The 12,468-nt window shown below is 34.8% G+C and overlaps 1 protein-coding gene and 1 long non-coding RNA gene across 8 annotated transcripts in view; one reads left to right on the top strand and one right to left on the bottom strand.

The window, feature by feature from the left end:
* The window catches only part of LOC123525401 (cAMP-specific 3',5'-cyclic phosphodiesterase 4C-like), an 831,602-nt gene that overhangs the window by 493,516 nt on the left and 325,618 nt on the right, over positions 1 to 12,468 (bottom strand). The window contains exon 1 of one of the 7 annotated variants that reach the window (XM_045304437.2): positions 5,219 to 5,244. The exons of 5 other annotated variants lie outside the window; for them this stretch is intronic. In XM_045304437.2, the coding sequence (XP_045160372.2) occupies positions 5,219 to 5,229 (11 nt within the window). In that variant the 5' untranslated portion in view covers positions 5,230 to 5,244. Of the gene's footprint in view, positions 1 to 1,631; positions 1,865 to 5,218; positions 5,245 to 12,468 lie in introns of those variants that run through there. One more of the 7 variants, XM_045304424.2, reaches the window with a different exon arrangement.
* The window catches only part of LOC128555505 (uncharacterized), a 139,003-nt gene that overhangs the window by 95,943 nt on the left and 30,592 nt on the right, over positions 1 to 12,468 (top strand). The gene's annotated exons all lie outside the window — the stretch shown is intronic.

The following is a 12,468-nucleotide window of genomic DNA, read 5'->3' as shown; positions in this document are numbered from 1 at the left end:
CGACTGAAACCTACTCATACAGAGCTCGTAGCATTCTGGCCGGGTTATTATACACTGCATTTTTAGGTTGGGAGTCTTTTAAAGAAAACAACTTGTATTATTTTTCATTAGTAAAACAAAATTTCACTTGACCATGTTACCTAGTTTAAACAAGAGTGCCACGATGGCCCTAAGTCACTCACCTGAGTAACACACAATAACAGTGAAAACATGTTTTACCTAGTGATTTCATGGAGACAAAATTAATATCCTGACCACTTTTCATCAAGATTGGACCAAAAAACGTGGCCTCATGTGTGTAAACAAGCTTATTCTTTTATATGACCTAGTTTTTGACCCTACATGACCCAGATAAACTTTCTGACAAAGTTTCATGGAGATAGGGTCATAAATGTGGCCTCTAGGTTGTTAACAAACTTTTCCTTTGGTTTGAACTGATGACCTAGTTTTTGACCCGACATGACCCAGTTTAATCCAGACCTAGAAATCATCAAGATAATCATTCTATGCAAGTTTGTATCAAATCAAAGCATACATGAAACCTCTATATGGCTGAAAAGGCCAAACTAGAAAATTTTGCCCCTTTCAGGGGCAGTAACTCCAGAACCCATGATGGAATCTAGCCAGTTTTCAAAAGGAACTGAGATCTTATTGTGACTTAAGTTGTGTGTAAGTGTGGTTAAAATCAAATATAAAATGTCACTTCTATCATGTTCACAAGGTAAAAATTAACAAATTTTGGCTCTTTTAGGGACTGTAACTCTGGAACCTATGTTTGGATCTGACAGATTCATCATGGAATCAAAGACTTATTGTCGTTGAAGATATTTTGCAAGTTTGTATCAAATCAAACCGTAAATGAAGTCTCTATATGGCTGCAAAAGCCAAAAAAGCAAATTTTGGCCCTTTAAGGGGCCATAACTCTGGAACCCATGATGGGATCTGGCCAGTTTTCAAAAGGAACTGAGATATTAATCAAATACAAGTTGTGTGCAAGTTTGATTAAAGCTGATTGCAAAATGTGGTCTCTATCATGTTCACAAGTAAAAAATAGCAAATTTTGGCCCTTAAAGGGGCCATAACTCTAGAACCAATGATGGGATCTGGCCAGTTTTCGAAAGAACCAAGATACTATGCCAATACAAGTTGTGTGCAAGTTTGATTAAAATTGATTGAAAAATGTGGTCTCTACTGTGTTCACAAGAAATAATGTGAACGGACGACTGATGGATGGATGCACACATGGGTGGACGACGGACAAAATGCGATCACAAAAGCTCACCCTGTCACTATATAGGTGAGCTAAAAACAACACGAACACAGAAATGGTTCTTATCATCACTTAAAAATTCTTATTGTAAGTATCTGTTAACTGTATACATCTGGAAAGTTTTTAAAATGGCCTTATTATATAGTTTCAAACAAGTTTTTTAAAGACTATATACTGTTTTGACCTAGTTAACTAATTTGAACAAACTGGCCCAGTTATTGATGGTATTTTTCACCATCGATTTCAAAATATTATTCCTGAAGTGAACAGTGGTTACTCATTTGAGTATGTATCTGTGCATTACTGATACTCGCAGAATGCAATTACAATTATAATACCAATATAAAACTGATATACTCACGGAATTTTACGCTTTAAAAGCCTATCATCCATTGATTTTAATCTATGTAACCTGGGAAATATTCGCTTTCTATGTCCTGGATGTGCCATTTTATTATTACTTCTTTTTAATCCAGTTTTTAATCGTAATAATTCAATCTTCACTTTATTTCCTATATTCATGTATAAAGATCACGAAAGTTTTACAGATTCCATTTGTCTATAAACGATTGTTTACATTAATTATTTATACTGACTAAAATATGTCTTCCGTAACATTCTTTGTAATAACTTATTTATGTTTATTGTTTTAGAGGTGTATCGACAATCGTCATAAACAATACAGCAAATAATATAATTTGCATAACATTTGTAAACACTCCTTTAAGGGCTAATGAATTAACCAAAGTTAAAGTTTGACATAGATCTTAATTAATCTATTGCAAATTGAAAGATGTTGAATTAATCTTTAACATCTGATCATTTTAAGTCAGGATATCGAGTTGATCTACCACTTCATCATAATCCACCATATCATAATTGACTGTATGTTTATATCCTTTGAAATTATCTCCACTTTAAATTAACTGTATCTATACACCCTTTCGTATCTACACAGTAACATTTAAGTATAGCCTTAAAAGATAAAATTTCAGTATCTCTTGTTTCAGGAATCAGTTCACATTTCATTCAGTCTTTTCTACATGTGTATATATATACCTGCATATTTCCTTGTAAAACCTGAACAACAATTTCATTTTAAAATTGAATGGTTATATTAATCATAATTCCTTAAGGAATAAAGGTAATATTTCCATGCTTTCAAAATTAAAATCAATTTCATTAGGAATTAAAACTTCACAGAATTGTTATATTGTATGATTATAATATCTATATTAAATTTGCTCATTCTCTACATAAAAAAAAACACCTTTTTTAAAAAAATAATGTGATTATGTCATGTATCCAATTACTGAATAATTATATTTAAAGGTCCAATACTAAGGAAAGTGAACATTTTAATTTCTTTTAAAAAGCACAGAAACTATTTCATTTTATTGGAAAATGAAAGTTGGTATGTAGAAATTCGAAATAAATCGCAGTATATGTACAATTATTTTTCTATGAAGTATGAAGAAAGTTAAAAAGACCTGGGGGGTCATTCTGTCGATTCATTGAAATTTCAACATAATACACATACATTTCTTTGAGTTCCAAAGACCTTCTGTAAATTTTGACCTGCCAATCTTCATTATTTAGTGTCTTGCAGAAGTCTATGCACTGGCTATGAAAAAAATTGCCAACTCACTTTCCCTTAGTAATGGACCTTTAATGAAGAAAATTTATTTATGCAGAACATAACAGAAGAAACATTTATTAGGGATGGGAGCAAGGCTTATGTTGAAACACTGTTTACAAGGACTCAATACATTAGAAGTATTTATACAACAGTAAGGACTATTTGCGCTAAAACAGATTGCCATTGGTATATATCCTTTCGATTTTTTTCCATTTCCCATAAAACATGAACTGGTTAAGGTTTACTCAACAATTTCACTCTATTATAAAACAGATTGTTTCCCTTGGATATAGATTGTGTGTGTGTGTGTGTGTGTGTTCGGGTTTAACGTCTTTTTCAACAATTTTTCAGTCATATAAACGATGGTGTCTACTTGTAGCAGTGAGCACAATGCCCAACTTTATAGTGCTGCCTCACTGGAATATCACGCAATAGACACATGACATACCCCACCCAGTCACATTATACTGACACCGGGCTGACCAGTCCTAGTACTATCCTCTTAATGCTGAGCGCCAAGCAAGGAAGCTACTAGTACCATTTTTTATGTCTTTAGTATGACGCGGCCAGGGATCGAACCCACGACCTCCTGCACTTGAAGCGGACGCTCTACCACTAGGCTACCGAGGCGGTTAGGGCTTAGGGTAAGTCTCTACATAATTTACTTAGAAAATAGGGTGGTGTGCTTGATGTTACCCAGGCGAAATGATGACCATGGCTGACCATGGTCACCACAGTTTTTGATGGCTGACCATGTTTTAACGTGGTCAACATGTGGTCAACCATCAAATACCATGGTGAATACATGGTCAGGACCACGGTCAGCCATGGTTGACCATGGTGAGGAAGACTGACCATAGTTGACCATGGTCAGAAAAGACGATCAACAGTTTGACAATAGATTACCATGTTTTGTTTTTTTTTCAACCATGGTCATGTTAGTAACTTTCACACTTATCAAGTCTTACAATGCACCTAGATGTCTGACTGCATTCTGGCTCCAAAAGTTCTAGTTATAGAATAGTTTTCCTGCATTTATAGAAAGATTCAAAGGTAAACTTTCATAGTCTGACTATAATTTGTTGTCATCTTAGCAATTTTATGAGAAATAAATGACTGACTTGCAAAAATAGATACAGACTGCAATTGTCATGTATTTTCATGACCCTTTAAAATTTATATTTATATATTTAATTACTTATCTGTCTTGGTGAAATATTTTGATATTTTTTAAACAAACCTTCAAATTTTCATTGTAAATTACCTAAATTTTCATTATATTTATGTAAGTAACTACACCAAGGAAACAGTTCTTAGAATTTTAAAATTTTCTCCATTCTGATTTTATGGAACATTCAGTTTCTTTTATCAAAATTTAGCCACCAACAATGTTCCATTATAATATCATCAAACAAGATAACAAGATAGTCCATGGTCATATGACCTTCATTTCGCCTGGGATGGTATCAGACTATGGTCAAAAACCCTGGTCTACCATGGTGAAGAAATGGTTGACCATGATTTGACACCATGTTTTATGACTGTGGTGCCAATTACCACAGACATGGTCTACCATGGTAAACCATTGTCCCATGACCATGAACTACCATGGTAAACCATGAATTACCATGGTAATAAAACCTCAATTTCAACTGGGTTTGCTAGGCTGATTAAAAAAGTCTGACGCCCCCATTTGAACAAATTTTGAAGAAGACCTTATAATGATGCTACAGATCAAGTTTGATGAAGTTCCTTCAAGCAGTTCATGAGAAGAAGTCGTTTAAAGGTATTTCAAATTTTGGCTCCAGCGGTCTCTAAAAGGGGCCAAGCACCCCCATTTGAACAAACATAAGACAGGACCTTATAATGATGTTACAGATCAAGTTTGATGAAGATCCTTCGAGCAGTTCATGAGAAGAAGTTTTTTAAAGGTTTTTCTATTTTCAGCTGTGGCGGCCGTTAAAAGGGGCCAAGGTGAACCATTTGAAAAAACTTTATTAAGGGCCATACCAGGATGCTACTGACCAAGTTTGGTGTAATTCTGACCAGTAGTTTCAGAGTAGAAGATGTTTAAGTGAAAATCTGGGTGACAGACGCTGGACGACGGACCATCCACCTATACTAATAGCTCACCCTGAACCAAAGGGTTAAGGTGAGCTAACAAAAAGTGTTTGTGCATAAAGAGACCCTCTAAGGAAATATATTAAAGGCTTCAGTATGAACTGATGAATTTTCAAAACAAAGATTTTGCCTGTGAAAAGAACTTGCTTAATGATACTTTATAAATATGTGCACTATCTAAAACTCACCAGAAAATCATATTTGAGTATTCCTAATAATCCAACAAAAATCTATGAATAAAGTTCCACAATTAGTAGTCTCCTTTTTGTTTCTATGTAATCAATTTATGTATACCAACACATGTTTATATATATCTGACAACTTTATCAAGAGAAAACTGGTAATATGCATATGTTTGATGTAGCGGGAAGATAAAATGTGTGTGTATAAGGTCAAACAGCCATTCTTCATTAAAAATCATAGAAAGTAAGAATAATTCCAGTAGTAAAGATTATACTAAAAATTTTATCATGTAAACTATATTTAAGGAAGTACCAGACTGGGTTATACCCCTCAACTCCAAATAATCAAACACTAAAATCATAAGTCATAGATCTACATGCCATCATTGTAACAATTCCCTTGTAAAATAGCTAGGCAGACTGTTCTTCTATGATTTTTTACTCTGAATAAAGTTGGAAAAACCAGAAAGTTCGGGTAATTGTGTAGATTTCAAAGTCAAGGACCATTATCTTCCAACATTCTTCTAAGCTAAATGGTGCCTTTGGAAAGACGGGGGAGAAATCTATGTACTGCTTTATTATTTACAAAAGGACAAGGACCAGAACCTGTCTTTAGAACTTTTACAACAGGCATATTTTGATAGCATTCCAAAATACTAAAGTGACCTGTAAAATAAGAACAGACTTATCATATGCTACAAGTAGAGTATGTGACATATCTGTTAGTAACATCTCCACTTGTGGCATACAGGACAAGTATGTTAGTAACAACTTGTAGCAATATAGTCTTTCAGTTACAACTCAACTTGTAGCAGCATATGATAAGTCCATTGTAACATTTGTTAGTAATATATATGCAACATGTTATCATAATTATATAACTGCTACAAGGGGAGATGTTACAGAGACAATGATAAATTTTTTACAGGCAAAGTTGTTACCAACCAACTTACAATTCTATACTGTACTTGTTGCATATATCGTGATAGGTCTGTAACTCCAGTTATTTTCGTGTCAAAAAGTGAATACAAATAAGGGGGTTATGCCTTTAGAGCATCAGTAAGGTGATTTCTAACATCACTGACCATGTTTAAAGCATAAAAAGTGCAGTTTTGCAACTTTCTGGGTTGCGCCAAAAATTTAGCGTAGGTCAGGATACCGGAAACAAACAATTTTTTTAAGCCTTATCATGCTGGACACGATTAATTCTGCACTTGTGAACAGTATAGATCATGATCAGCCTGCACATCTGTGCAGTCTGATCAAGACCTGCACTGTTTGCCATTTAGGTAAGCACCCTTTTGGTGTTGTCCAAACATGGACAAATTAATTATAGAAATTAAGCAGGGTAAGTGTAAGCATACTGAACGGAGTTATTACTAACATACTTATTACATACTGCAACAAATGGGGCACAGCATGGTATGTTTAATTTTAATGTAATGTGATTTGAATTTTATATGTAGTTATGCATAACCACATGACCCTGTCCATTAATTATGAGGAAATTGCTGGAGAAATGCATATTGATAAAGAACACATGTCATTCATGTGATAAATTAAAATGTTATTGAGAAAAAGCTCAGCTGGTTATGGGACTACCAGCATACAAGATGGTGGAATCTGTCTTTCTTATGCAAATTGAATTTGTGGACAGAAAAACAATTACCCCGTCTGAAAGGTTTTGATGGCTTGGAGACAAAATCTGATTTGGACAAGGAAATGCAATATAGACATAAAATTAGTTGGTCATGCAATGACATAGCTGTGTTCCTATTTGACAACATTCAAGTTGTTGACAACATTCAAGTTGTCGAAGTGACTGTTTTATATGCAGAAAAATTTGAGACTGTTTTTAAAGACTTCCTGTCATATGTGACTTTTTTCTTAGGGTCCCGATGAAAGTCACCTCTGACAGTCTTGACTGTAAATGAAGTGACAATATCAAAATTTGAGTGAGTGAGAAGTTTACACACACAAAAATTGGGGGATTGGATTGTAGGAGGGGTTAAACGGGGGCCGGTAGGGTAAAGTGGGAGTGTGGTATCAGTGGGAGGGGTTAAACGAGGGCCGGTAGGGTAAAGTGGGAGTGTGGTATCAGTGGGGTATGATAGATACTAAGAAATAATGTTACATATGAATTAGTTTAAGAAGAAACAATTTAAACACTTCAATAGCAAAACAAGAAGACCCCAGTGACCCTGACCTTTTGGGCACCTGACCCTAAACCATGTCTGCCCCTTACAAAAGATATTTTATGATTAAAGTGGCAGTTACAGTTAAGTCTGAGAAGCTTGGCATGAAACTTTAACCAAGACTATTACCATATTTTACCCCACTGATCTTGCCCTACAGGGTACCTTCTCTTTTAACCAGAACATGTTTGTCCTTTACTAGTACAAAATACTTATATGATGTCTGCTGACAACAGGGGTAGTAATTAATAGGAGATACAGTGAAATCTAAAGTTTGCTATAACTTTAAACTGAAAGCCATGGTGATGCCGAAGGCAATCCTACCTCCAACAACAATAGCCTTCCAATATGGTCCAGTACAGATTTTCAGATTTATGCCAAATTTTGACCTGATAGTGACCTGACACAATGAACCACAGAGATAAAGCACATGATGATTTTACTGGCTCATTATAATTGTACTATACTGTAGGCTGATCTAACTACTAACCTTCTTACATATAATACTTAAAATGCAGCAATTTATTCAAATTTGCATATCAGGACAATCACTATTGAGCTCTAAATTTAAATTATCACAAAACTAACTTTAAATTTCCCCTGACCCACATCACTTCATGTGAAAATACAAATTCTGTTAAATGCCAAAAGAAGTGTTCACAGAATTCAAACTGATGAAAAAACCTATCATTTGGAATTAGTATGCTGAGTGCCACTGAAAATCTCCCATTCAAAGATTGGGAACCAGGAATGCTGAAAGCTTATCCACTATCAGAAATAGGGATATAAAAAGCAGTCTGACCAGTAAATATGTGATCTATCAGCAAAGGGACATAACTGTACATAACATAACTGATCACTACAAAGGAAGACAACTAATACATATCATTGACTGCAAGCACATACACAGTTGTGCCCTCTGATATACTTAAATAAAGAAGAACAATTATAAAAACTGTGTTAGCTGCTAAGTACTCCATTCTTACAAGCACAGCTTAAAAAATAAACTCTCTGTATATGTAGTAAATACCTAATATCTGTGAGATAGCTCAGTATATTGGACAGGAATAGGATGGAGCTCAGTATGCATAGACAGGTATAACATGAGAGCTCAGATAGGTAAAGCACAACAGCTCAGCTAGTATACAGAGATAAGTATAGCATGAGAGCTCAGTATATAGAGATAAGTTTGGCATGAGATAGCTTAGTATATAGAAACTATTAGATCACAAGAGCTTCAGTATATAGAGATAGGTAAAACACAAGAGCTCAGTATATAGAGATAGGTAAAATACAAGAGCTCAGTATATAGAGATAGGTAAAACACAAGAGCTCAGTATATAGCAGGGCTTCGGATATTGCCAGTTTCTCTGTTTCAGACCAATTATTAATTTTCAGATCAATCTATAAAATGAAAAAGTAAAAAAAAATATCCATCCTAGAAATAGAGGGAGGTGATAAACAAAATCAGTTGCAAAACTCAAAACACAACCACCTGCCAGCAAAAAACTTGTTGATCCACATTCCAATCTTCAATAAACATGATGTCAAACCTTGTAATTAGCATCTGTTGCTAGTATTTTGCTTGTATATGCTCTCTGATGCTTGTTGCTACCTAACCTTAGTATTTTTGATTGGGACCAACTGCTCTTCATTTGGATCAATAGCAGACTTTCAGCTAGCAAATGTTTTAATTCCTTTGGACCTGGACCATGTTATGCTACTGCAATTTTGTATGAACGCTCATAAATCTGAAAGACCAATTAGAGATATCAATTGTATAAAACTTTATCTGTTAAAAACTTGAATGAAACACAATGATTTGATTTCATCCAGTTATGTTATATTCCAAAACTGACAGCACATTTTAGATCAAATCATTTCACTACTTTTTTTATAAGAAATGTATATATAGGCAAGACCACCTTCACTGAAATGACGTTTTCATTATGATATTGACAGATACTGTTTGTCAACAAAACCCAAATTACTGAATTTTAATTAAACCATGATCAGGGTGGCCAACACACTGACTCTACTGCCATATACACTGGAAAAATATTTCGATTCATGCGTTCTTTCACAAAATTTGCTCATATAGAGATTGGTATAGCACAAGACAACTCTATATATTGAGAAAGGTATAGCACAATATAGAGACAGCTCAGTATATTGAGATAGATATAGCACAAGACAAAGGTATAACATGAGACAGCTCAGTATATAGAGATAGGTATAGCACAAGATAAAGGTATAGCATGAGACTGCTCAGTATATAGAGATAGGTAGAGCACAAGACAAAGGTAGAGCATGAGACAGCTCAGTATATAGAGATAGGTATTGCATGGTATAGACAGGTACAGCACAAGACAGCTCAGTATATAGAGATTGGTAGAGCACAAGACAAAGGTTAAGCATGAGACAGCTCAGTATATAGAGATAGGTAGAGCACAAGACAACTCTATATATTGAGAAAGGTATAGCACAGTATAGAGACAGCTCAGTATATAGAGATAGATATAGCACAAGACAAAGTTATAACATGAGACAGCTCAGTATATAGAAATAGGTATAGCACGGTATAGAGACAGGTATAGCACAAGACAGCTCAGTATATAGAGATAGGTATAGCACAAGATAAAGGTATAACATGAGACAGCTCAGTATATAGTGTTAGGTATAGCACTAGATAAAGGTATAGCATAAGACAGCTCAGTATATAGAGATAGGTAGAGCACAAGACAAAGGTATAGCATAAGACAACTCAGTATACAGAGATAGGTAGAGCACAAGACAAAGGTATAGAATGAGACAGCTCAGTATATAGAGATAGGTAGAGCACAAGACAAATGTATAGAATGAGACAGCTCAGTATATAGAGATAGGTATAGCACAAGACAAAGGTATAGCAAGAGATAGCTCAGTATATAGAGATAGGTATAGCAGAAGATAAAGGTATAACATGAGACACTGAGATAGGTATTGCACAAGACAAAGGTGTAGCATGAGACAGCTCAGTATATAGATATAAGTATGGCACAAGGTAAAGGCATAGCATGAGACAGACAGCTCAGTATATAGAGATAGGTAAAGCACAAGACAAAGGCATAGCAAGAGACAGCTCAGTATATAGAGATAGGTATAGCAGAAGATAAAGGTATAACATGAGACAGCTCAGTATACTGAGATAGGTAGAGCACAAGACAAAGGTATAGCATGAGACAGCTAAGTATATAGAGATAGGTAGAGCACAAGACAAAGGTATAGCAAGAGACAGCTCAGTATATAGAGATAGGTATAGCACAAGATAAAGGTATAACATGAGACAGCTCAGTATACTGAGATAGGTAGAGCACAAGACAAAGGTATAGCATGAGACAGCTAAGTATATAGAGATAGGTAGAGCACAAGACAAAGGTATAGCAAGAGACAGCTCGGTATAATGAGACAGGTAAAGCACAAGACAAAGGTACAGCAAGAGACAGCTCAGTATATAGAGATAGGTATAGCAGAAGATAAAGGTATAACATGAGACAGATCAATATAATGAGATAGGTATAGCACAAGACAAAGGTGTAGCATGAGACATCTCAGTATATAGAGATCAGTATAGCACAAGATAAAGGTATAGCATGAGACAGACAGCTCAGTATAAAGAGATAGGTAAAGCACAAGACAGAGGTATGAGACAAGATAAAGGTATAACATAAGACAGCTCAGTATACTGAGATAGGCAGAGCACAAGACAAAGGTATAGCAGCTCAGTATATAGAGATAGATAGAGCACAAGACAAAGGTATAGCATGAGACAGCTCAGTATATAGAGATAGGTATAGCACAAGACAAAGGTATAGCATATGAGACAGCTCAGTATATAGAGATAGGTAGAGCACAAGACAATTCTGTATTATAAAGATAGGTATGGCACAAGATAGCTCTGTTTACAGAGACTGGTATAGCATAAACTCTGTATACAGAGACACGCATACTCACTGCAGGAGACATTTCTGTATACAGAGATAGGTACAGCACAATACAGTTCTGTAAACAGAGACAGGTATAGCAAGAGGCAGTTCAGTATATAGAGATACACACAAATAATATAGAATAAACAGCTCTGTATATAGAGAGAGGTATAGCACGAGACAACTCTGTATATACAAGACTGGTAGAAGACAATATGTCTGAAATAATTCATCCTCCACTTCTCCATGTATATGCTGGAAGTTGTAAGATACCAGTGGAGAACAAGTTAGTTCTGGTAAACAATCAATGAATAGGTTGTTATTACAAAAAGTAAACTGAAAAGAGAGTGTTAAACCAAATCATCAAACAAACATACTACCTAAATAAACAAGATGATGGTCTGATATGAAATAACAATTTCTAATAAAAGGAAACTGCAGTCAAATTCTCAATAAGGTTATTTCTGAATATCTGCCTTTAACAAGAGTTCTTTTTCAATTTTTTTGTGAAAATTCATCAATTGAACAACATCTCCTAGTGCGACTTCTCTGTTTTAATATTTTCCCATTTCCCTGTAGAGATGGCGTCTTCAGAAAAAATGATGTTCCACCAAATGAACATTTCTAGCTTGCGGGGGGGAAAACACATGACAAAGACTATATCTGATCAATTTCCAATCTTCCATCTTAGTGAATTTTAGATTAAGCTACAACAGCATCATCTTTTTCTGACTTAATTTTTAAAATAGCCTAAAGTGGTCATCCAAATATAGTTCTTGTTCTAAAGTGACCATTACTATTAGGCAAACAGGAGCAGTTGCTAATAATAACTGTTGTTTAAAGTGTAACAATAATAATATATTAAACTTAAAGAGTCAGACTATATGATGGAAATAAATCTGAACCAAAGCTGTTTATATTTAGCACTGTGACTATCATCCATTTTTATTTTTGGTAAAAATGAAGCCATCTTACTTTACAAGTTGCCTGTGCCCATGCTTCTGACCTTGTTTTGTAAACATTCATTAAGTAGTTTATTAAAAGTTCTTTAAAGGTTTTTTTTCTATCTTTTTAACTGTGGCAACCCAAAAAAGTA

The sequence above is a fragment of the Mercenaria mercenaria genome, chromosome 3, assembly GCF_021730395.1.
Source record: "Mercenaria mercenaria strain notata chromosome 3, MADL_Memer_1, whole genome shotgun sequence".
Classification (NCBI taxonomy): domain Eukaryota; kingdom Metazoa; phylum Mollusca; class Bivalvia; order Venerida; family Veneridae; genus Mercenaria; species Mercenaria mercenaria.
The sequence above is the reverse complement of the archived record's forward strand: the minus strand, read 5'-3'. Positions and strand labels throughout refer to the sequence as shown.